The sequence below is a fragment of the Entelurus aequoreus genome, linkage group LG26 (genome assembly GCF_033978785.1).
Source record: "Entelurus aequoreus isolate RoL-2023_Sb linkage group LG26, RoL_Eaeq_v1.1, whole genome shotgun sequence".
Classification (NCBI taxonomy): Eukaryota; Metazoa; Chordata; class Actinopteri; order Syngnathiformes; family Syngnathidae; genus Entelurus; species Entelurus aequoreus.
The window spans coordinates 30,778,977-30,805,454 of NC_084756.1; the positions used below are offsets into that span (position 1 = coordinate 30,778,977).

At 39.4% G+C, this 26,478-nt stretch overlaps 2 protein-coding genes across 6 annotated transcripts in view; one reads left to right on the top strand and one right to left on the bottom strand.

Annotated features, from left to right (window-relative positions):
- znfx1 (zinc finger, NFX1-type containing 1) overlaps positions 1-8,787 on the bottom strand; it is a 32,806-nt gene extending 24,019 nt beyond the window's left edge. For 2 of the 4 annotated variants that reach the window (XM_062038253.1, XM_062038251.1), the window contains exons 1-6: positions 8,722-8,779; positions 6,475-6,562; positions 5,532-6,397; positions 1,365-1,593; positions 945-1,294; positions 668-847 (exon numbers count right to left, since the gene is read on the bottom strand). In XM_062038253.1, coding sequence (XP_061894237.1) covers positions 668-847; positions 945-1,294; positions 1,365-1,593; positions 5,532-6,269 — 1,497 coding nt within the window. In that variant the 5' untranslated portion in view covers positions 6,270-6,397; positions 6,475-6,562; positions 8,722-8,779. Of the gene's footprint in view, positions 1-667; positions 848-944; positions 1,295-1,364; positions 1,594-5,531; positions 6,398-6,474; positions 6,563-8,721 lie in introns of all 4 variants that reach the window. The other 2 variants (XM_062038254.1, XM_062038252.1) reach the window with 2 other exon arrangements.
- Positions 8,788-12,294: 3,507 nt separating this feature from the next.
- Positions 12,295-25,633, top strand: tbc1d20 (TBC1 domain family, member 20). Of its 2 annotated transcripts, none has more exons than XM_062038142.1 (8): positions 12,295-12,724; positions 18,342-18,527; positions 18,601-18,681; positions 18,815-19,001; positions 19,074-19,175; positions 19,714-19,855; positions 24,704-24,882; positions 24,956-25,633. In XM_062038142.1, the coding sequence occupies exons 1-8, from the start codon at positions 12,667-12,669 to the stop codon at positions 25,212-25,214; spliced, it is 1,194 nt and encodes a 397-aa protein (XP_061894126.1). In that variant the 5' UTR covers positions 12,295-12,666; the 3' UTR covers positions 25,215-25,633. The 2 variants fall into 2 exon arrangements, with proteins under 2 accessions (XP_061894126.1, XP_061894127.1); XM_062038143.1 differs by having other exon boundaries at positions 12,295-12,718.
- Positions 25,634-26,478: the final 845 nt, after the last annotated feature.

Here is a 26,478-nt window from a genome sequence, read left to right on the forward strand (position 1 = left end):
ATCACAAGACTATTTCATCTCTACAGGCCTGTTTCATGAGGGTTTCCTCAATCCTCAGGAGATGAAATCTCCTGATGAAAAGGTCACGCGTTGAAATCCAAGCAATATACTGTACTGTACAGTCATCCCTTGCCACGTAGCACTTCAAATTATGCAGCGTTTTTTTTTTTTAAAGCATATTTTCTAAACATGGTTAGTCTTTTATGTCGTGATGTCCTGATCAATATCTATGGCTTCAGGTCCGATCCAATTTCAAGTGTAAATGTGACTATATGGGTATTAATTCATGTTGAGAGGGCTCTAGTTACGTGGAAAAAACATATTTAGAAGGCCGTAAACTGTTTTTTATGCTCAAACTATGACACTAGTTGATTTGTTAAATGTAATCCTAATTTGTCTTCCACAGTCTGGCCTAGAACCAAATAGCCACGATAAACAAGGGATGACTGTACATAATACAACATCTTGGCAGAGAATATATGCAACTCTGGACAAAAAAGTATGTTGTGACATAGCAGAATCTTCTGGAAGCGATGCCACAGTAAAAGTCTGCCCTAATCCAAACTACATGCAGTTCAAATTAAATATTGGTGTGTGACCTTTTTTTGGACAGGCAATGTATTTCACCATTAGTAACATCAGCAATAGAACAAATGTGCTCATATACCTCTATTCCTGTCAGCTTTAATCTGCTCTCGTCAGTGAACGCAATCAGGATCTTTCCTTTCTCAACTTGCTTGGGGTCCCGGTCCACCACTGTGGCATACAGGAAGCTCTCAAAATTATCACTGGACAGGCAGACCAGAGAACCGTACAGCAATCTCTTGGAGTTCTCCCAGCGCACAGACTGATAAGAAAACAACAAAGATTAAACACACTTTGACATTTTCAACAACCGTGCATCTCTCTCAGTAATCTCACTGCATGATTTAGGTGGAGCTAACCTTAAGTGGCTGTACATCAAACTGGATGCCGTAGGCAAGATTGGTCCGTATGCAATGGGGCAGCCCGATTTTGACGTCAAAATACACAAGGATATCGTCAAAGCGCTTTTTCTTTAGCTCTGTATCATCCAGTTCCATCCGTTTCTGACGCAACAGTTGAATCCCTTCACGAAGACCCCGCAACAAGTCCTCTCTCATGAGCCTGAAGTGCGTGTCCAGGTAGATGAGAGTGTTGGTGTACCGCTTTGAGATGATGTTGGATCTAAGAGAGGGCCTACTCTCCTCCTCCAACTCTTCAGGAGTTGGGAAAATGGGAAGGTTCCTAAAAATCGGCTGCTCCTCCTCTTCGCCTGGGAAAAGGGGAATTTCAGCCGCAAACTCCGACAAAAAACTGAGATGAATAAATAAAATGCCTGTTACCTGGAACATCACTGTGTAGGAGACTGTAGGTGTCCCTGCCCGGGTGGAGAGTTCCTTCACAAGACCGGTCCTGGACGTGCTTCACCAGATTCTCAAGCTTTTCTACGCTTTCTGCCACCTGAGCAGGGATATTAACTCCTGCTGTTTGCAATTTGTTCATGGAGGCTTGGAGCAGTGTCAGAAGCAAACCCACTGCTTCCACAGAGCTAGCGGGGAAGATGGTGAGGACCTAAAGATCAAGAATAGAAGAGGCAGCTAGTGAGCTTTGAAAACTAGTGATGATGTTAGGGTCTGGTGTTTTGTCTGGAGGTTCTTTTATTAGGGAGAAGCAGCTAGAACTAGAACTAAGATGTGCAGTAGGGAAGTGCACAAAGAGCAAACAGGCGTAGGAAGCATGAAATACGTTAATTATCATAGGCATAAGTCAGTGGTTCTTAACCTGGGTTCGATCGAACCTTAGGGGTTCGGTGAGTTGGCCTCAGAGGTTCGGCAGAGCCTCCGCCGCGGAGGTCAAGACACACCGACTCACCGTGTACATAAAAACTTCTCCCTATCTGCGTATTATGAATACCCCAAACGACGTTCCCTCTAATTTTCCATCTGATTTGTTGTGAGTTCATGCACTGTGTTGGTTTCGTTCTGTGAACAAGGTGATGTTCATGCACGGTTCATTTTGTGCACCAGTCAAAAAACTAATTGTGGAGGTTGCCTCCCAGTGGGTTCTTGCTGACCACACACGTGAGCTGGAGACCGGCGTTCCGGGTTTAACAAAGTTGTATTTTTCATTAAAGATCTAGCACGACACTCGACTTTTCAGTCCACTCCTTCGTGTTCCGCGTGCTTCCGTCTCTCCAAGCCCTCCTCTTCCTCCTGCTCTCGGCCGCTACTGATAAGAACAACAGTTGATTAGACAACTATCCCCAGCTGGGCAATCTAATCACCTGTCAGCTGTGTTCCAAAGGGCACACCTGGCACACCCCGCTCCTGCAGCAAGCGCGCCGACCACGCCCCTCTCCACACATATACTGTAACTTTGTCTTGAATTTGAAAAAAATAACATTTGATTTTTCACTAAAGAAGGGTTCGGTGAATGCGCATATAAAACTGGTGGGGTTCGGTACCTCCAATAAGGTTAAGAACCACTGGCATAAGTACCGTGTAAGAAGCATCCTGATTGCCAACTAATGACAGGTGTGAGAGTCAGCCTTCAGACCAGAGAAGTGTGGGAAAATGGAAACAAACAGGAAGTGGAACGAAAAATATCAACGCTGGACAGGAAATAATACAAAATACAGGGAACTTATATTACCTGTCTTGTGAGGTCATGACAAATGATTTTCAAAATATCAGTGCCAAAGTTGCAGATACTGGTGACTATTGTCATATTACAATTTTAAAAGTTTGACACATTTGCGAGAGACGGTGAATTATTGTGAATATTTATTTCAAAGTAACGATTGGTGATAAGAATGATCATTTTAAGATGGCTACAGAGTCTCAATGATATCGTGGCAGGAACTACTTTCCCTTCCACCTCATTCTAAGCATCCAATTTAGTGTTTATTCAGACTCCCACTTTTTCTTCATAGCAGGGGTCACCAACCTACTTTACCATTGTACAAAATGTGGCTGCCAGACTTTTGACACGTGCAACCAGAACAGCCCATATTACCCCCATTTTATCCAGTCTTCATTGGCTTCCAGTTAAATTCCGCATTGAGTTTAAGATTTTAGTCCTGACATTTCGTGCGTTGCATAGTGGGGCCCCTCAGTACATCACTATGCCCCTACTCCTCAGGGCGCAGCCTCCGGTCTTCAGGTCAGGGTCTTCTAAAGATCCCCAAAACTTGTTTTAAAACCCATGGAGACCTGGCATTCCAGGCTATAGCTCCCAGACTCTGGAACAATTTGCAGCAGTCCCTCCGTGATCTTGACTGTGTTGAAACTTTTAAGAAACGTTTGAAAATTTCTCTTTTTAGTAAAGCTTTTTGTTAATGCACCTTTTAACTATAGTTTTTTTAATCCACTTTGTATCCTTTTTATTATGTTGCCCCTGTTGTTTTAATTGAATTGTTGTTTTACTTCACCTATGTCTTGTACAGCGCTTTGTGATTTTATCTGTGAAAAGCGCTTTATAAATAAAATGTACTTACTTACTTACCACTGCTCCCCACCCCTTTTGGAGGTGCTTGCGAGAGGGTTCACAGAAATACGTACACACATTTAATTTTGACAAAGAAATCTCGGAAAAATCCATATTTGATATTTACAGTATATATTAGTGAAGTGAATTGTGAATTGTATTTAAATAGCTGTTTTCTCCAGAGACTCAAAGTGCTTACATAGTGAAAGCCATTATCTGCTACATTTAAACCAGTGTGGGTGGCTCTGGGAGCAGAAGTGTCTTGCCCAGGGACACAACGGCAGTGACGAGGATGGCGGAAGTGGAAATCGAACCTGGAACCCTCAAGTTGCTGGCACGGCCGCTCTACTAACCGAGCCACTCTGCCATTACTTTTCGTTGGCACGAGTTAATTGATTTCACCTTGTTGCTCAAATAGACTGTGCATTAATAAACGGGTCATTAAAATGGTAAATTAACAAAAAGCATAAATAAACTAAGTCTAGAAAAAAAAATACACTGACCTGCATAATGGCTGTTCTCATGCATTAGATCATAACTGCCATAGCCAAAAGTTTACATACACTTGTAAAGAACATCATGTCATGGCACATTGCTGAGTATTGTGGCCAAACAGCTAAATTTTTGTTTCATCTGACCACAGAACTTTCCTCCAGAAGGTCTTATCTTTGTCAATGTGATGTCGGATGAAACACAAATTGAGCCATTTGGCCACAATACCCAGCAATATCTTTGGAGGAGAAAAGTTGAGGCCTTTAATCCCAGGAACACCATGTCTACTGTCAAGCATGGTGGTGGTAGTATTATGTTCTGGGCCTGTTTTGCTGCCAACGGAACTGGTGATTTACAGAGAGTAAATGGGACAATGAAAAAGGAGGATTACCTCCAAATTCTTCAGGACAACCTAAAATCATCAGCCCGGAGGTTGGGTCTTGGGCGCAGTTGGGTGTTCCCACAGGACAATTACCCCAAACACACGTCAAAAGTGGTAAAGGAATGGCTAAATCAGGCTAGAATTAAGGTTTTAGAATGGCCTTCCCGAAGTCCTGACTTAAACGTGTGGACAATGCTGAAGAAACAAGTCCATGTCTGAAAACCAACAAATTTGTCAATTGTGAATTTAGCTGAACTGCACCAATTTTGTCAAGAGGAGTAGTCAAAAATTCAACCAGAAGCTTGTGGATGGCTACCAAAAGTGCCTTATTGCAGTGAAACTTGCCAAGGGACATGTAAGCAAATATTAACATTGCTGTATGTATACTTTTGACCCAGCAGATTTGGTCACATTTTCAGTGGACCCATAATAAATTCATAAAAGAACCAAACTTCATGAATGTTTTTTGTGACCAACAAGTATGTGCTCCAATCACTCTATCACAAAAAAATAAAAATTGTAGAACGTATTGGAAACTGAAGACAGCCATGACATTATGTTCTTTACAAGTGTATGTAAACTTTTGACCACAACTGTATATTCTCGGAGTATTTAATCCATAGCAACTGGATTGTTCAGATTGTCTCAGATGTTTTGCCTGTCATCCAAGTAGGCTTCATCAGTTCATGCTCATAGACTTAGATTGGTCAGATCTAGTAGTCCAGATGCTGGTGCCAAAGCCCCAACAATTTATACAAGAGTAGGCAAAAGTTGTTTTTCAAACCACATTAAGAGCGATACCATCCTTCCCTGAGCACAGCCTCATTTTGTTCCAGTATAAATGGTTGGGGATTTGGCACCAGCATTTAGATTACTAGATCTGAACAATCTAAGTCTATGAGCATGGACCGATGAAGCCTGCTTGGATGAGAAGCAAAACGACTTCTAATACAAACTGAACAATACAGTTGCGATCGATTAAATGCCCTGAGAAAACTGACCTGCCGTTTGAAAGTACCGCAATCGTCTATAAATCATTGACTATTTTTCTAATGATTATACAACTTAGATGATAACTGTATTACATGTCTGCTGGACTTCCAAAACATTTTGACAGCCCATAAGGCTCAATTACTGGTGATGTATTTACCTGCGTGAGAATCACCACAATGTTTTCCAGCTCCTGTTTCCTGCGGACCGGATTGAGCTCTGACCACATGCCGGCCAGGTAGTGCGGCAGGGTGGTGCGAAAGAAGCCTGAATCTTTTAAGAGACGGGCCAGGTGCTGCACGGTGCTTCTGTTGTTTTTAGCCGTGAATGCTTTACTGAGCACCAAACAGAGGAGCTCCACCCGGTTCTTCTCCATATTGGTTTCCTTCAGTAAATCGGGCATGGCGGGGTGCAAGGAGAGGGTGATGGCCACCACCGACGGTTCCTGTTTAGAAATATCCTGCAGGGTTTTGAAGCCCAGTTGCGGACCCTGACGTTCTCCGTTTGTGCTTTGCCTTTCACTTCCACCACCTCTTCTGTCACCTGACGTATGTCCTCTCCAGCCCAGTTGAGGACCCTGACGTTCTCCGTTTGTGCTTTGCCTTTCACTTCCACCACCTCTTCTGTCACCTGACGTATGTCCTCTCCAGCCCAGTTGAGGACGCTGGCGTTCTCCATTTCTACCTAGCCTTTCACCTCCACCACCTCTTCTGTCACCTGACATATGTCCTCTCCAGCCCAGTTGAGGACGCTGACGTTCTCCATTTCTACCTAGCCTTTCACCTCCACCACCTCTTCTGTCACCTGACGTATGTCCTCTCCAACCTCTCCTTCTCGCCTCATTCCCTCTGAGTCCTCCCAAATTCCACCCACGTTCCCCTCCAACCGCTCCTTCCATTAACGGATACCCTCTTTCTCCACCAGCACGTCCTCTTCCAACTGCCAGCTCTCTTCCTTGACAGCTTTGTGATCGTCTTCTGTCCTGTGCTCCTCTCCAACTCCCTCTGCCTCTGAGACCTCCAAAATCTGAACATTTGCAGGAACACGACACATGAGGAAACCTTAAAAACTTACACAAAAAAACACTTTTTCTTATGCCTCACTTGAGGTAAAGCCACGTGCTCCTCTCTCCTTTTCCAAGGTCTCTCACGGTTCTTGTTCAGTTTTAGAAGAACGATGATTCCTGGGTCACTAAAAATTAGATTGAAAAAAAAATCAATATTTGAGCATGAATCTGGATTGAATGCATATTTGCAGGTCTCTCTACCGTGCTACAGTTTAAATGGTACAATAGAACCAGGGCCGGCCCCTGGCATTCACACTAGTCTATGCGGTTGTGTCGGGCCACATGATTATGGCGACAGCTCACTTCAGTAGCTCATCATCAACGTTGTTGTTGTGCTCTGCAGGTGTTTGTGAGCAAAATAATAATACATTATTTCTTAATATCTTATTATGAACATAGGCTTACACTACTTTTGTTGGGAGAAACGTGTTCCCTTCTTTTAGCAAAATGAGAACGCCTTTGAAAGTTGTTTTCATTCTACTACAAAGAGATCAACATCATGTGATATTTATGAACGCTCACACACATATCATGTATCATTATCAATGATGTCATAGGTTTCACTGTCAATTCTTAAATTAAGTTTCGATTCCTGCTGGCAAATTGGGGCAAGCCGAACAGACAAAAAGCCTGTGAAGGCAGGCAGCCATTAGAGAGACTGCTTTGACGTCTTGATAGCTCATTCGCTCTCTCCAGGCCTGGTATCTCTGTTGTTTGTACTTACTCTTATTTTCCATTCATCCATCCAATTTCTACCGTTTGTCCAATTGTTAAAGTACAGTTTTAGTCACCCCTCTTCATTTTAGAATAAAATAATCTGGGAAGACTCTGGGAGAATCCAAATATCATCAAGAGCAATACAGTACACCCTCATTTATCACTGTTAATTTGTTCCGGCCTGGCCGTGGTAAACACATTTCCATAAAGTACAAAATATTAAATTGAATATTTTCATACAGCTGCAGTATATATATATATAAAAAAAAACTATTTATGACTTTCTAAACATGGATTCCAACATTAAGAAAGCCCTCTAGACATGAAGTTAACACCCACATAGTCACCTTTTTGATCCGCAAACTTTAAAGCTTAGAGACTGTACAGTATTACCACAGGATGCAGTCAATCCTATAGCCCGTGGTGTATGACACGAGTAATATTAAAGACCGACATGGGAGCACAAAAAGCCAAGGGAGAACCTCTGAAGTGCCTCAGAAGTCAAAGTTATGTATCAGTGAATAGGTAACCGGTGGTCCAAATATGGCCCACAAGCCACCTCTATGTGAACACTGAGTTAACAGGACACTACTTCACTTTCATAGATTATGCAGAATTTCGGTATTAGTGTAGTTAACTGTAGTTAATACATATATATATGTATATGTATGTATATGTATATATATATATATATATATATATATAGGGAATAAGCGGTAGAAATGGATGGATGGATGGATATATATATACACACACACACACATTATATATATATATATATATATATATATATATATATATATATATATATATATATATATATATATATATATATATATATATATATATATATATATATATATATATATATATATATATATATATATATATATATTTTTTTTTTTTTTTTTTTTTTTTAATTATTTTAATTTTTTTTTTAATTTTTTTTTTTACAATATAAGTATGACAGGTAAGTGACCAATTGCTTTGTTTTGTTAGGAATATTTATTTTAATTTATTAAGGACATTGCACGAACGTATCAATTGTATTTTTATTTAAGATTTGTATTCAAGTATTAGGCCATTCCACTTGTTCCGCAACAAAAAGGTGGCTCCCTCTGCTGGCTGATCTAGAGAACTACATAAGGATGGTCAGCTTCACTTCATCCGAAACGAAACAGGAAAGTGACTCAGCAAGACGGAAGCGCAATTTTGTAAAAAAAAAAAAAAAAAAAAAAAAGATTACTTTTTTTTAAACGCAGAAACTACTGCAAATGCACTTCTCCAATACAACATCAGAGACATCCGGTTTTTTTTGTTCTCTATTTGACAGTACAGCATTCACTTAAAAGTGCTTACAATCGACAACGTATAGTATAATACAAAATAGTGTATCATCTCAATACAATGGTGGTTAAGCACCAACAAAGAGTGTATTTTTATAAAATAATGAAAAAAATGTTAAAATGGTTAAAGTTCATTTTCTAACGAAACTAATGACCACGGCGAGAAGGTAGGCAACACAATGAATACCATAATAATAACAATAATAATAATAAAGACTTACATGAGGTCACTTTACCTGCGTGAATCTCTGCTGTTCTTCTGAGTCAGACTCGCTCTTGTGCGCTTATATTGCAGAGTTAGGTTTCGGTTTCCTCCTGGTTTTCGTTTCCCCCACATCAGAACACACACACACACACACACACACACACGCACACACACACACACGCACACACGCACACACACACACATTATTGTTTGATTGATTGGTTGAAACTTTTATTAGTAGATTGCACAGTACAGTACATATTCCGTACAATTGACCACTAAATGGTAACACCCGAATACGTTTTTCAACTTGTTTAAGTCGGGGTCCACGTATTTGTATTTGTTACCTTCTTGAGACCTCCGAATAATGCCTAGGCTGGTCCTCAAGAGGTAGCTACCTCTTGAGGACCAGCCTTCTAGATATGTAAAGATTTGTACTTACAACACTAATAATATATACATACTATGCCAATATAAAAAAGCTTGTTGTGAAAAATGTGTTGGAATTTCACAAGAAAAAGGTCACAATTTCACCAAAAAACTTAGAATTTTGGCAGTATCATAATAAAAGTAGTAATTTTACTCAACGCAAGTCAACATTTTACAAGAAAAACTGAACATTTGTGCAATATTGTGTTAAAAGTTGGAATTTTACTCAATAACAGTCACCATTTTATAAGAAAACTTAAAAATTTGGGCAATATAATAATCGTAATTTCACTCGGCAAAATTATGACAAAAGTCATAATTTTACTAAAAAAATATCAATATTTTACAAGAACAACAAAAAAATTGGCAATATTGTGATAAAAGTCAGAATTTTATATGACAAATGTCACCATTTTGCATTAAAAAGTAATAATTTTACGAGAAAATATTGCAGTATTACAGAAACAGAAAGAACATGAGAAATTGTTCCCAATTTTATAAGAAAAAAGTCGACACGTTGTGAATTTTTTGTTTGTAATCAGTTTTTAATCTTCATCATTTACTTCAAGATATTACAATGTCTCTATATACATATTTATTTCTTTTTTTAAATTAATTTTGGCCAAAAGGGGCACATTTCAATTCCTTACACACACTTATTACATATGTTGGCCAGAGGGGGAGCACTTCAAATTTTTACACACACTTGTTATTTCATATGTTGACCAGAGGGGGAGCACTTTTAAAACAGACACACAGTCCATTTGAAAAATACCTCCTTTTTGGGACCACCCTAATTTTGATAGATTTCACCACCAGGAGTGCAAATGAGACACTCTCTATTAGATGCAATGGTTTTCCGTATTGGGATCATTATTTATGTCCTAACTTGTTCACCGGTCCTCATATGGAAGGTACGTTTCCTTGTTGATGTCTCAAGAAGGGTAGAACACACACACACACACACACACACACACACCGAGTTAGTTGACAAACCATCCATGTTGTCAAGAGTGTATAAGGCGTATATCTATAGTGATTAAAAAGTTTTACTCCACAGTCCACACATTGACACACAACAAGTTGTTCAGTGTATACAGATACAGTTTTGTATTAGTTTGTGTCTCTGCAGTTCACATCCTTTCACTTGTTGATTTTTTTTAAATAATTTATTAGGACTAATGCGATGACATGTATGCCATTCGATCGAAGACTCAACCTAATCAAACTTAGTATAGTTTCCGTGTTTTGTAAGTGACACACACATTCATGTGATTTTTCACACTGCTGAGTAACGATGTGACGATCCTGGACGAACCAAGTCTTTTGAGCGGTGAGAACCGATTTGCAGTTGTCAGATGTTAGTTTGGGAGCCGTTTTAGTACATATGCAAATACAATGTCCCCGACTGGCAAATGGGCTAAAAAATTAAACTTTTTAAAATCATATTTATCAATTTGTTTGTTCGTATTTTATTAAGTCAATGGTTGTTTTGTATTCACTTTTATGGGTCCTCGTTGTGATGTAGGTCAAACGTATACACAAGGTATTATACAATTTTCTATTTACATATATTTATTTCATCCAAATTTTTATTCTAATTTTGTTACACATATACATTTGTGTATTTTTATCTGTATTATTAAAATTATATACATTTCTTGTGGTTTGGGAAAATTTAAAAATAGTGATATCACTGTCAACCTTAAGGAATATTTACAGTAAAAACCAAAAAGTAGATACACATATTGACAATATTTTAGACTAATTCTTACCAATAATACCAAAGACTATAAAAATGGGACCCATTACCTCCCTGCTTGGCACTCAGCATCAAAGGTTGGAATTGGGGGTTAAATCACCAACAAATGGTTCCCGGGCGCGGCCACACTCTATGCGGTTATGGCGGCAGCTCACTTCAGTAGCTCATCATCGACGTTGTTGTTGTGCTCTGCAGGTGTTTGTGAGTTTGTGAGCAAAATAATAATACATTATTTCTTAATATCTTATTATGAACATAGGCTTACACTACTTTTGTTGGGGGAGACATGTTCCCTTCTTTTAGCAAAATAAGAACGCCTTTGAAAGTTGTTTTCATTCTACTACAAGGAGATCAACACAATAGATACATCATGTGATATTTATGAACACTCACACACTTATAATGTATCATCGTCAATGATGTCATAGGTTTCTGTCAATTCTTAAGTTAAGTTTCGATCCCTGCTGGCAAGTTGGGGCAAGCTGAACAGACAAAAAGCCTGTGAAGGCAGGCAGTCATTAGAGAGACTGCTTTGACGTCTTGATAGCTCATTCGCTCTCTCCAGGCCTGGTATCTCTGTTGTTTGTACTTACTCTTATTTTCCATTCATCCAGCCAATTTCTACCGCTTGTCCAATTGTTAAAGTACAGTTAAAGTACTGCTCCCCTCACCTCCCAGGGGGTGATCAAGGGTGATGGGTCAAAAGCAGAGAATAATTTCGCCTCACCTAGTGTGTGTGTGACAATCATTGGTACTTTAACTTTTCAATTAGAAAAGTAATATTTGTGTAAATCTAAATGATTCTGATCCACGTACATCGGAAAAATATCATAACGAGCGGGTCTTTTGAAGTATCCCATAAATCCCATCTCTACTGCTGACGCACACGCTTCAGCATTGTTTTGTTTAGTTTTAATTTATTTTTTTATTACTTAATGTATTTGTATTTATTTATTTATTTCATTTTTTTTAAACCCTTATTTATAATATTCAATATTTACATACAAGCAAATAAATAATAATAATAAAAACAAGTACAGAAACAGTACAAAGCAGTGCCAGGGTGTTGAAAACTCAATAAAGCAACTAAAGAAGAATGCAAAACAGATATATGTGAAAAGCCATCCACATTTGGAGCAAAATTTTCACAGGTTTTTGGTTGTTAGAGGTAGAAATAATTGCGTTTTAAAGTAAAGTTCCAATTCTTTTTTTAAAGGCATTGAAAACAGGATGGGTATTGAGAAACTTACATTTATTAATAGAAAACTTAGCCAATAGTATAATGAGGTTGCAAAGGTCAAATTCCTTTTCAAATTACAACGCTTCAGCATTGTTGTTTATTGTGGACACGCCATTCTGACGTCACATCATTTAACCCTACGTCATCAGGTTGCTGTCTATCCGGCTGCGCATGCGCGGTTGTATACTGAGGTGACGTCCGGTATCGGTCGCCCTAGCCGAAACAAACATGTAAACATATACGTAAAACAGTTATTACTGCTCTGCAGCAGTCGAGCTGTTCGAGTGATGACGACCGTGTTGAGGTAGGGGAAGTATTTATGTCGGAGTTAGCTTGAGCTAACATAGCGGCGTAGCTAAGGAACTTGTGTAGCCGGGCCATGTTAGCCTAATAGGCTTGCCGTGCTAACTGAGCAGATGGCAGCCACGAAAGATTAACAAATAGTCTGCAGCGCTTGGCCTCCAAAGTCAACCGTATGGCTTGACTGACAAGGTGCAAAGAGAGGAGCACCACAAACAAGAGAAGGAAACATGAAGACTTCCAGAACGGTCACCGCCTCGTCCCCGGTGAATGGGCAGCAAGGTAACGGTAGGTGAGACCCTGGTGAGCCCAGTTAGCTGGCACCAGTGCTGGGGTGTGTTGTTTTTGTCAATTATAACAATCATGTTAATTGAATGTCATTTTGAAAAACGATTCTAAAACCCGGAAAACAAAGCGTTTTTCTTTTTTGGTGTTGAAGAGCAACAGAATCCAAAGAAATACACTATATTGCCAAAAGTATTTGGCCACCTGCCTTGACTCACATATGAACTTGAAGTGCCATCCCATTCCTAACCCATAGGGTTCAATATGATGTCGGTCCACCTCTTGCAGCTATTACAGCTTCAACTCTTCTGGGAAGGCTGCCCACAAGGTTGCGGAGTGTGTTTATAGGAATTGTCGACCATTCTTCCAAAAGCGCATTGGTGAGGTCACACACTGATGTTGGTCGAGAAGGCCTGGCTCTCAGTCGGCGTTCTAATTCATCCCAAAGGTGTTCTATCGCAGTGTTTTTCAACCTTTTTTGAGCCAAGGGACACTTTTTTGCGTTGAAAATTTGCGGAGGCACACCACCAGCAGGAATCATTAAAAAACGAAACTCAGTTGACAGTAAAAAGTTGTTGTCGCAATTGTTGGATATGAATTCAAACCATAACCAAGTATGCGTCAATATAGCTCTTGTCTTAAAGTAGGTGTATTGTCACCACCTGTCACATCACACCGTGACTTATTTGGAGTTTTTTGCTGTTTTCCTGTGTGTAGCGTTTTAGTTCATGTCTTGCGCTCCAATTTTGGTGTCTTTTTCTCTTTTTTTGGTATTTTCCTGTAGCAGTTTCATGTCTTCCTTTGAGCGATATTTCCCACATCTACTTTGTTTTTATCCTTCTTCGTGGGGACATTGTCGATTGTCATATCATGTTCGGATGTACATTGTGGACGCCATCTTTGCTCCACAGTAAGTCTTTGCTGTCGTCCAGCATTCTGTTTTTGTTTACTTTGTAGCCAGTTCAGTTTTAGTTTCGTTCTGCATAGCCTTCCCTAAGCTTCAATGCATTTTCTTAGGGGCACTCACCTTTTGTTTATATTTGGTTTGAGCATTAGACACATTTTTTACCTGCACACTGCCTCCCGCTGTTTCCGACATCTACAAAGCAATTAGCTACCTGCTGCCACCTATTGATATGGAAGAGTATTACACGGTTACTCTGCCGATCTCTAGACAGCACCGACCCTCAACAACAACACATCATTTGCAGACTATAATTACTTGTTTGCAGAAAATATTTTTTACCCCAAATAGGTGAAATTAGATAATCTCCCACGGCACACCAGACTGTATCTCACGGCACACTAGTGGTTGAAAAACACTGTTCTATCAGGTTCAGGTCAGGACTCTGTGCAGGCCAGTCAAGTTCATCCACATCAGACTCTGTCATCCATATCTTTATGGACCTTGCTTTGTGCACTGGTGCACAGTCATGTTGGAAGAGGAAGGGGCCCACTCCAAACTGTTCCCACAAGGTTGGGAGCATGGAATTGTCCAAAATGTTTTGGTATCCTGGAGCATTCAAAGTTCCTTTCACTGGAACTAAGTGGGCCAAGCCCAACTCCTGAAAAACAACCACACACTAGTGATGGGTCGGGCAACACCGATGCATCGACGCATGCGTCAAGCTCATAGAGCAAAACCCTGTGTCGGTGCGCGTACCGCTTTTAGAAAGTCACGTGACCGATCATGAGCTGTTTCGGTCACATGACCGATACGCAAACTGTGTCGCACTGACGCCTCCTCTGTTCCCTGTGAGCGGGTCTTTTCTACAGCCGGAGAAATAATAACTAAGAAGAGAAATCGTCTAAAATTTAATATGTTGGAAAAACTGTTTTTTTAAAATAAAAATGTGTAAAAAAAAAATCCCAGTCCACAAGCATCCTCATTCACAACACGTTCTCTTAGATTTCCATGTTATGATACATGTTCACATTATTTATTGACTGTATCTAAAAAAGATACAAATATATTTTTATTTAAATGAAGATATGAAATAATTCTAAATGAAATACAATGACTTGGTTTATATTATTGTATATACTAGGTCATAAAATCAGTGTCAGTTGAGTTGGTCCATAGTTGCCTGTAGGGATTTTTAATGTCCAGCAGGTGTCAGTATTTAGTGACACAGTATCAATACAGTTTTGCAATGTGTCGAAATGCTTCATGACGCCTCATCAACCCATCACTACCACACACCTTAATTCCTACCCATTCGTGGCTGAGTTGCTGTTGTTCCTAAACTCTCCCATTTTCTTATAATAAAGCCGACAGTTGACTTTGGAATATTTAGGAGCGACGAAATTTCACGACTGGATTTGTTGCACAGGTGGCATATTATGACAGTTCCACGCTGGAAATCACTGAGCTCCTGAGAGCGGCCCATTCTTTCACAAATGTTTGTGGAAACAGTCTCCATGCCTAAGTGCTTGATTTTATACACTTGTGGTCAGGCCAAGTGATTAGGACACCTGATTCTGATCATTTGGATGGGTGGCCAAATACTTTTGGCAATATAGTGTAGTTATATTTTATACTTCATGCAACACACATTTAAAATCCCCAGTAAACAGAAACGTACAAACAGACCAAAAAGGATGCTTTTTCATATTCTGACACTGGAAGTTTCTATTTTCAAAGTAAAAGTGGGGATAATTACTACCGTACCCATGTGCCTGGCTAAAATGTCTTTTGGAGCCCTGCACAGAAATTATTTTAGACATGGCACAACGATAACTGACATCTACAGAAATCTTTACGCACATACCACACCAAAATGGAGGCCAAAAAGTATTTGATATAGTACAGTATTTTTTCTCATATGCCAGTCCACGATACTGTTTTTAAATCACTACTTCCTGTTTTTGGTGTCGGAATATGAAAAAAGAAATGGTTTTGTCTGTTTTTTTCGTTCTGTCATAGATATTTCTGTAAATGTCAGTCATCGATGTGTCGTGTCTACAATTATTTTAATGTAAGACACCAAAGACACTTTAGCCAGAGTCAAAGGCACACGGGTACCATCGTAATTATACCCACTTTTATTTTGAAAATGCAAACTTCTCGTGTCAGCATTTTAAAAAAGTATCCGTTTTGGTCTGTTATCCTGTTTTTGATTACTAGGGATGTTTGTCATAAGAAACATAAAATGAAACACTTTTTTTTTTTTTTAGATGTAGTTAATGCTCTTCAGCACACAAAAAAGAATGCTGTTGTTTGTAATTTATTTTTTGTATTATAACATTACAATACAAATAAAAAATAACCAATGACCAAAACATACACTGACCCAGAAGCATGTCATCAGGAATAATCAGGGTTTCACAATTATCATGCATCAATTAATTTCATTACACTATTTATGAACAAATGTATACAATCACATGTGCATTCTTCATACAAGAATATCATGCTTTCTGAAATACCACAGTAATCAAATTATACACTTAACTTACAGTTCAACTTTCACTACTATGCCACTTAGGGTAAATGACACGTTTATGCATACCTACTCAACGTTTAGATAGTACTTTATTGATTCCTTCAGGAGAGTTCCCTCAGGAAAATTAAAAGTAACTTAATGAAGTAACTTGCTAGTAACATAACATAACTCAGTTTTTATGTGTTCACTTTACATTGGTGTTTAAAGCTGGGTGGTGATCGCGCAAATTATGCATCAAATAATGTGTTCGACCCTTAAGCTGCATTTTTCAGCGAGTTTTGATCAGTCTTCTTGAGCGACTCACTAGTCATTCTTTTTTGTTTTTTTCAATCTGTTAGAAAACATTTATTTAGTTAGAATTAGCACTGATTCTTACTTGTTATTCGTTTGTGTATCCAAAGCAGTGTTTCCCAAATAGTGGGTGGGGGTTGTGAGTAACGGAAGATTTTTATGATTTCTGTCTGGTAGGTAGCTGCAGTGCTCAATCTAATCAATAGACTCTGTTTTCTACCCAGTAGAAGTAGTAAGTACAGTTTGTCACTCGTTTAATTGGGACTGCACATGATTGGGATATTATGATTTCCGCAAAGTAGGATTATTATTATTAAACCAAATATTTCCATAGTTGGAAAATAAAACATATTTTTAACATAATTAGAGAAATCTAAACATGAAATAAAACCCATACATTAATCTCTGCACTTGTTTCACCCAATGTCTGCGTTGTCATTCCACATCGATCACGTCAATGCTGTGCAGGGTTTCCACCAGATTGGCATTATTAGGATTCTCAGTTTTAGGAGGGCAGAGTCCTCCCAGATTTGTTAATTCTAAGGCTGTTTGCAATGATGACTGGTGACTAGAACTGAAATTTAACAATTTATTCTACAAAACAGGAGTAAGTATAAACAATAGAAATACCATCCCTGGAGAGAGAGTGTTAAGCTAACAAGAGGTCAAAGTCTTCCCGGGCTTTTTGCCCACCCGCGTTTGCACTGCCTCGGCATTAATTGAAACTGAAACTTAAAGTTAAGAATTTAAACTGAAACCTAACTTAGCACACACATACTCTTCTCCACTCTCTCTCTTCAGGCCTAAACCTCATGACATCCTTAATGTGCGTGAGAGTGCATAAATAACACACTGTGTTTATCTCCTTCTACCAGAAGGAAAGCCAATTCTAAGGCGTTGGTATTCTTCCAAAAGGAGGGAAAATATTCCTTAAACATGATTGAAACTTTTGAAACTTGTATTAGTAGATTGCACAGTACAGTACATATTCGGTACAATTGACCACTAAATGGTAACACCCGAATACGTTTTTCAACTTGTTTAAGTCGGGGTCTACGTTAATCAATTCATGGTAAAACTAGGGCCCGTGGAATAGATCTGGCCCACCAGCATTTACAATCCAGTCCCTTACAGAGAGGAATGCACCTGCTGATAAGAAGAGGGACCGTGTCCTTCACAGAACAGATCTGGCTCGAACATCCCTTTGATCACACAATACAATGTTATTGTAAAGCGTCAAAGTATATCGAAAATATATGCATTCTCCACACAAGCGATACAGATGCAGGTTTATCAAAATAAAGTATAGAATAATATTCTAATGATGTGCTAGGCAGCAAAACTCGTTTACAGAACATCAGCAAACTCCTTTCGTTTTATCCACGTTGCCTGTTTTACATAATTTAGCTGGAAGGCTTAGTGTGAAAACTAACCCCAGAAGAGAGTTTTCAGGCTTTGCCTTGGAACTATTGCTAATCATGACTCCAGTCTCCAGCTGCAACTGTGTTTAGCTGCCTTGTCCTTGATCTTCACGTCCACACCTTGTACACTTCCTGTGCCCCACTTTTATTGTGTTCTGTGTGGGGAAATTGGTAAGCCGCTGTACAATGCTAATACTTGTCCTGTAAGCTACTTGTTAGATAAATAAGTTACATTGTATAGACACTGCTTTGCAAAAAAACAACTTGGCTCACTTTATTGTACTTCCTGTTCACTTAAGTTATGTGTTCTATGGTTAATCTCATGTTTTAACCCCCCACAATCACAGTTGTGTCAATGCTCATTGACCTGACCTGTGTGACCTGATCATATTCAAGTTTGTGTAGATTTCAAAAGTTTTTCTGTTAATGATGAAGATGATAATTGCACGTTGTGTATATCAGACTGGGACAGCAGGCGGCAGAAGAAGATGGCCGACATTGCTCAGGCCCTGCAAGCGAGTCCAGTGGATGTGGCGGCTCTCAGAAGAATGGCCATAAGCGAGGGCGGCCTACTGACGGATGAGCTACGCTGTCAAGTGTGGCCTCGCCTTCTGAATGTCCCGCCCCACATTTTGGATCAGGAGCCAGGTAAGTGTATATGTAGCATATGTAATGGCCAATGAGTGCATATCATTACTGAGCGCTCATGTTTTTTGTACAGAAACAGTAGAGCGGGACCATAACAAGGACTACAATCAAGTGCTACTGGATGTTCAACGTTCTCTACGAAGGTTTCCTCCTGGCAAGTACTGATGAAACATCTCTGCTTTTTGTCATTCTGAGAGTTTAGCATGTCACGCAGACTCTGCTGCAATGTATTCAAAGCGGTTGGCAGTGGTTGTACGTAGACGCTGATTTTGGGTGTGCTTGTCCAGGTATGCCAGATGAGCAGAGGGAGGGTCTCCAGGAAGAGCTTATTGACATTATACTCAGAGTCCTGAAACATAATCCTCAGCTTCACTATTACCAGGGGTACCACGATATAGTCGTCACCTTCCTACTAGTCGTGGGGGAGCGCTTGGCCACCGCTCTTGTCGAAAAGCTCTCCACACATCACCTCAGGTAGTCCCGTGTCTTCCTCCTCGCTCCCTTTCAAGGTTTTTAAGGTCCTCTGCATTCTGTTTTCTTCATCAGGGACTTCATGGATCCCACCATGGACAACACAAAACACATTCTCAACTACCTGATGCCCATCATTGAGAGGGTCAACCCTGAGGTGCATGATTTCATGCAACAGTAAGAGCAACCTGATTTGTAATTGCCCATCTTGACAAAACAGTCCCAAGTAAATTAATAACAACAATAATATTGTTTAAAAAAAAAAAAGTATATATTTTATAGATTAATTAGAGCAGGTAGACGCCAGCTTCACACTTTACCACGGATTCTTTCTTGAATTCAATATTGTTTCTCACCTTCTTTATTAAAGTGATGCCACTTGCAACTTTCTTTGGCCCCATGGTAGATTATTTGCAGTCGTAATCATTTAAAAAACATCACAGAGAATGAGTCACGAATGCATGAGATTCTTTGTTTTGGCACTAGTTTCCGCAGAATGTTATGTGGGTAAACTAACTAGTTTGTTACGCACCATGTTTGGTAATACAATGACTGAAATAGTATACGAAAATCAGGGAAAAAACAATACCAAGTATACAAAAATTAGGGCCTACTAAAATCTAGGTTTGGCCGTCGTTATTCCTACAAACCCACAAACAGAAACATTTTTGCACGTTCCGCATATGTAATGACACATGATTTATTTGATTACCAGAGCAGAGGTGGGCACTGTCTTCGCTCTCAGTTGGCTGATCACCTGGTTTGGCCACGTCCTGTCAGACTTCCGCCACGTCGTACGGTTGTATGACTTCTTCCTCGCTTGCCATCCGCTAATGCCCATCTACTTTGCAGCTGTGGTGAGTTCCCTTTCCGCCGCCGCGAATGCTATGGAATCAATGCATGCTGCTCTTTAATTGATGAGGAAAATAAAAAAAGCCATGATGCATTAGGGATCGCATTGAGCTAAAAAAAACTTGTTCGAGGCCTTTTTGCACTATGACTAGGGAAGGTTGTCTGGATTTGTCATTTAAGTGAATGCTGTGCCTCGTTAAAACGTAACTTTTGGTCATTGACCTGAATTACTTATTATGTCCACAAAATGCAGCTATAAGTTTGTCAGATATTTTAAATCAATTGGAAAACGCAGTGGGCCAGATTCCTTATCAAACACATGATGTCCTGCGGGCCGAATTAACCTCTAAAGGCCTGAGTGGCCACATGCGTGGACAGCAAAATTGTCTACACTACTGAATTGGGGTCTTATGGCCCTTATGTGGACACTTATACTGCTATCTGGTGGTGTCAGAAGAGTATAACATACAATGGAATTTGGAAAAAAAAGTGTAAAAATAAGAATTAGCATGTCACTAAACATGAAGTACACATTTGTTACTTATGGACTAAGTACATCATATAAAAGGATTATTCTTAGTTTTTATTCTAATTAGGGTCCAATAAGCCCAAATAACAAAGAGAAATACAAAAAAGCATGTAAACAAACAGCTTGGGCCTTAAGAGGTTAAAGGCGCGGGCGGGCCGCACTTTGTACACCCCTGCATTTGGAAGTTTATGTTTGTTTAAAGAGGTTGACATTTTTAAAAACTTTAAGGTTAACAAACTGCACAGATTAAACCTATTTTTAGCCAATCATGTACCCTGCCTTCCGCCCGAATGCAGCTGAGATAGGCTCCAGCACCCCCCGCAACCCCGAGAGGGACAAGCGGTTGAAAATGGATGGATGGACGTTCTCATTGAGACCCGTTTGACAGGCGGCTAAGGTTTGAATCATAAATAAAACAGAAGGGCTGGGTTTACACTTAGCTGTTAGTAAGGACCTTTTTCAAAAACGCTAGTCAAAGATATGACAAGTCGGTGTATTCCGGGAGTTTGCCGCAGTAGTTTTAGTCACTCCCAAGGTTTAAACTGAACACACGGGCCTGTCTGAAGTCATTCACAAGCTGCTGTTTGAATAGCTTCTCTTTTATGGAGCCAGAACGGAATGCAAAAAAAAAACTTTGCACTCTACAAAAAGTTGTATTGACACTGTTGCGTCTGACCAGTCTTCCTCTCAGGGAATACAAGTCACTGGTCAATCCCAAGTTCTTTCAGATGACATATATGTTGAGTAAGAAGGACCATCAAGACAGAATAGGAATATTATCAAGTTTTACTAAAGCTTTAGGAGACCAGTCCTACAGTACGCTAATACCAGCATCTAGAAGCGGTCTAAAAATCAAAGGGGAAGAGACAACTTATTGAATACTAAAACCTTTATTAAACCAGATAAGAAACCCATTGAGATCAAGATCTCTTTCACAAGGGTGACCTGGCCAAGAGGTCAACAGCACATGTCACAGAGCAGTTTCAAAAAAGTAATACGTTGAGACATTTTAAAATACATAAAAGAGAACTGTAAAACAATAAAGATTTACACCTTTCAAAAACACAGGCACTGTGCAAAAGTCTCTTGCTGTTTGTCCCTCAGGACAGAACGGAAGTCTCCAAATGGAAGTATAGTTCAGTGAGTTTCAGTTTCGTCTGCAATGCATTCCATGCCATAGGGGCAGCAATGCCAAAAGCTCTTTTGCCAAATTCAGTCTGTACGTGGCGAACAGTTAAAACATACAAATTGTTAGAAAGTAATGCATAAAAGCTGTTTTTTCTTTGTAACAAAATACACAAGTATGGAGGTATTAAACCTAAAAGAGCCTTATAAATGATAGTCAGCCAATGTGTGTATCTGCGTGCACTCAATGAAGATAAGTCTGACTTCATATACAGTTGACAGTGGTGGGTGAGACTACGACAGCGAGTAACAAATCTTAGTGCTGAGTGAAAAACAGAGTCCAAGGACTGGAGGCTTTTAGATGAAGCACTAAAATAAAGCACGTCTCATTTCATTTTCTCTTTTTTTTTTTCAAAGTACAAAGTTGACAACACATAATAATATAAATTAATAAAGTGCAAAAGTTGATGTATAGTATGTAATGCATGATTGTCCAGTTTTGCCTGAAAGGGAGTGGGAAGAAGATAATGTATTTAATCCCACCCCCAGTTCTCCATTCAGTGATTATTCACATGAGTTTCCCTCTTACTTTGTTCAAGGATTATAATACAGATGTTGTATCATAGTGGCATTACCACAGGTAACAATAATTATTACACTGTAACAATAATTTGTATCAACAATGTAGGAATAATGAATATACCAACAATGGTAATAGACAACAGAGCAATAATGGTAAGGAAACATTGAGCCCATGTTATCACTTTGAGACAGAGTATAGCAGCAGGTCAAATTAAAGACCCTCATCTCTATATTTGAACCAGACCCCATGTTTGTATAATAGTTTAGATTGATTAATAGTTTGGCATTGCTTGTGTTGTAAGTCCAGTTTGTTCCATAGTTTTACTCCGCATACAGACACAAAAACGTTTACGAGTGGTTTGAGCTCTCTGCAATAAGAAATATCCAAAGCCTCTCAAGTTATGAGCCTGCACTCGTCTTATAAAAAAACGTAGATTAGGCGGCAATAATTTGTTAAATGCTTTAAATAAGATTATGAATGTATTATATTAACAAGGTCATCAAATTTGAGCAACTTTGATTGCATAAACAGATTATGACTCCATAATCAATTACGGGCAAGATAGTCGCTGTCACCAATTTCTTTCTGACTTTAAGAGAGAAGCCGTTTTTATTTCTAAAAAAGAAACCAAGCTTTACCCTAAGCTTAGAGACCAGGTTGTTAATATGGGTTTTAAATGAAAGCTCCTGATAAAGAGTAAAGCCCAAGTACTTGTAATTTAAGACCTGCTCTATAGGGTTTCCATTTGATGTTACAATATTTGGAATATTTTCCAGTAGCACCCTTGAATGAGAGAAAACCATTACCTTGCTTTTATCTGTATTTAAAACCAATTTAAGATCAAATAAGCGAGCCTGGATGACATCAAAAGCAGCTTGTAAAACTCAAAAGCCTGAGTGATGGAGGTTGAACAGCAATAAATAAGGGTGTCGTCTGCATAAAAATGGTACATTGCATTTGACAAATTATTGCAAAGATTATTTAAGTAGATAGAAAATAAAATGGGCCCCAGCACTGAGCCTTGTGGAACTCCTTTGGTAATGTCCAGTAATGAAGAGGTCGTCCCAGCCACCTGTACACGTTGTGTTCTGCTGGAAAGATAGACTGTGAACCAAGCAGCTGCATTTTTAGATAATCCAACGTGATGAAGGGCTTGAATTAACAGACTGTCGTCTACTGTGTCAAATGCTTTTGACAAATCAATAAATAGGGCGACACAATATTTCTTGCCGTCTACAGCCTCGATTAAATCATTGAGGACCTTAAGAGCAGCTGTAATAGTGCTATGCTGTTTTCTAAAACCAGATTGAATTTATTTAATACGAAAACAGCCCCCACCCTGCCCAGAAAGGAATACAGCCTCATTGTTTTAATACAGATAAGATAAAAAGGGAGTATAGCTTACTCCCTCATGCCAACGCCTTCAAGGTAAGGCACACAGTTTACTTGCGGACATTAGATACAAGAACTAAGTGTACACAAGGGAAAATATTAGCTGCTTTAAACATGACTATTAATAAAGAAAGAACTCTTAAAAATATATGCATTCTCCACAACACTGAAATAAGTATTTGAAAAGTTTAAGTCAAAAACAAAATAAAACAAACATTTAAAAGACAGAATATGTATTGTGTATCTTTTATGTCAAAAGTGTCCAAAGTATGCGTCGTCTGTTTGGCCCGTAGGACATTATGAGTTTAAATAAGGAATCAGGACCCATAGAGTGTTTCCAAATTAATTTCAAATATCTGACATTCTGATATGTGCTAATTTGTCGCCAGTGTGTGGACATTGTGAATAATTCAGGTCAATGACATGAAATTGTAAAAAAGTAGTGAACACTAAAAGTCAACACACATGTTCACTGAACTTTGAGGATGTTACATAAAAAAATTACACCCATTTAAATCCATTACAATGCTTGATGGGGAAAAATGCATAACGCTCTCTCCACACTTATCCATGTTTGGCACATTTTTGTTGCTTGGTATTTCTGATTGATTACAAAACTTTAAGGAGTTTGTCACGGAAGTAAACAAGGTTGGAGTCGAACTTTCACATACTCTTAATCCATCCTTGCATTTTCTACCGCTTGTCCCTTTCGGGGTGGCGGTGGGGTGTTGGAGCCTATCCCAGCTGCATTCAGGCGGAAGGCGGGGTACACTCTGGACAAGTCGCCACCTTACATACTCTTAATATCCAATGATATTAATTCTTAGTTACATATCCATATTTAAATAATATATACACATATATGTATATGTTGTCTACAGTATATTGTTACTTTACATACAGTCAGCTTTTAGCCCCCATGAAATTTTTGTAGCCCAACGCGAGCCCCATGTCAAAAAGTTAGGACACTGCTGTTTTATGTATTATGTTTGTCAATGTCAATCTTCAGACTTTTTTTTTCACTGTTATTTTTTATTTTTTTTAAGTGTTACAGGTTTTCTTTTTTAACTTTCTGTTTTTCAGATGTGCTTCTCCGTTTTTTTCCAGTACCAAAACTTACTGGTGGTGTTCTGACTCTACTAGGTTTAAGACTTTGTGGAGGTCTGCGCTGTCTTAAGTAGTTTTGTTTGTGTTTGTGTGTGTGTGGTGGGGCTGCTGCTGCAGATCGTACTCTACAGAGAAGAGGAGGTGCTGGAGTGTGAGTGCGACATGGCGATGGTCCATCACCTGCTGTCTCAGATTCCTCAGGATCTTCCCTACGAGACTCTCATCAGCAGAGCAGGAGACCTTTTTGTCCAGTTCCCTCCCTCGGAGTTGGCGAGAGAGGCCGCCTCACACGACTGGTGCGTCATTGTTTGATGCGTTGACTTTTCCCACTGCACTCCCCTTTTTATTCACCTCTCTCTGCCTCCACAGCATGGCCACCACCACCTTCAAGGACTTCGACCTCGCCTCCACCCAACAGCGGCCCGACTCGGTTCTCCTTCGCCGGCGAAAACAGAAACAGGCGGCGCTGGAGCGCTTGGCGGCCAGCTCTACTGTGGCCCCACCGTCTGTGGCGCGCCGCTTTGTCCGTTTGGCTGTTATGGGCCTGACGGTGGCTTTAGGGGCAGCGGCGCTGGCTGTGGTCAACAGCGCCCTGGAGTGGGCCCCCAAACTGGACCTCTTTCCTTGAACTGAAGCAGGACACTCCAGTCAAAGGTAGTCCACAAGACCACTTGCCTCGCTTCTGAATCCACCCCATGAAGATTACACTACATTAGTCGGCATACTAACTCAGTTATTCTTATAGGAATTTATGTAAAAAAACAAAACAACTTAAGATGTTTGTACCTGCTGTCAATTAGACGCGTATTTTCAGTGTGTGTGTATATTTATGAGGTATTTTAATAACTGTGACCAAATGGAGGATTGGTAGAATCCTTTTCTACATGAGCGTTGTTTTCTGCACATGTGATACAAAGAAATAGCACATTGAACTCTAATTGAAAGCCCCTACATCGTACCTAATGTTTTATTTTGTAGTTGTTAGCACTTGCCACCTTTGACATTCCTCCAGCTAACTATCAGTCACCTTTTTAACCTTTTTTTTTTTTCAACAAAAACTGCAGGTTTTCCAATACAATATAGGTTATATGTCCTCGTGTTCCTTTTAACTTTGATGTTAAAACTTCAAGTTATTTAAGACAATAATTCACTGTTGTTAGGTCGGCTTTTGTGTTTATTTAGACACACTTTTGACTGCGAAGAGCACATATGAGTATTGAAATTGATGCTGAACTTCACTTGATTTTCCACAGATTTTTTTCTATGGGTACACAATGTAGAAGTGCAGGGTTCTACTGCTTTTTGTCATTTTCTGGATTGTGCAGATATTTGGAGGTCCAACACCGGTTGAAGTAATTCAGTAACTTGTTGGAACACATTCAATCTCTAAACACTGGACGACCTGGTGAACCATTTCAGAAAATGTTGAATTGGTTGATTGGGGAGTCAAAGAAAATATATTCACTCCACAAGGATATTCTGTTCTCATTGCACTAGATTTTTTATTTTACTTAAATCTGGCCTATTAATGTAAAGTTGTACAAGAGAATTCTATAATAAAACTGTGAAACGACGACGAGTGGTCGTTCCGCCATTAAGTCGCGTGTACATTCCGGTTATTCAAGACTATTAAAAACAGACCAACATCACTCATAAGACAGAAAGTGCTTGACTCACCATTAATGTACTCATGCCACACGGACTGAAGGGCTTCAAAATGAATAGCATGGCTTCTATCTTACAATGTCGCTGGGATTTATTTAGTTTGTTTCATCTGTGCTTACCTTCAAACAAAATACAAACTCAAGAAGCTCTCTCATGCAAACATCTCTCACAGGACACATTTTTAAGTTTCCAATCATTTCTACAGCTTTAATTTTTTTGTGATAGAG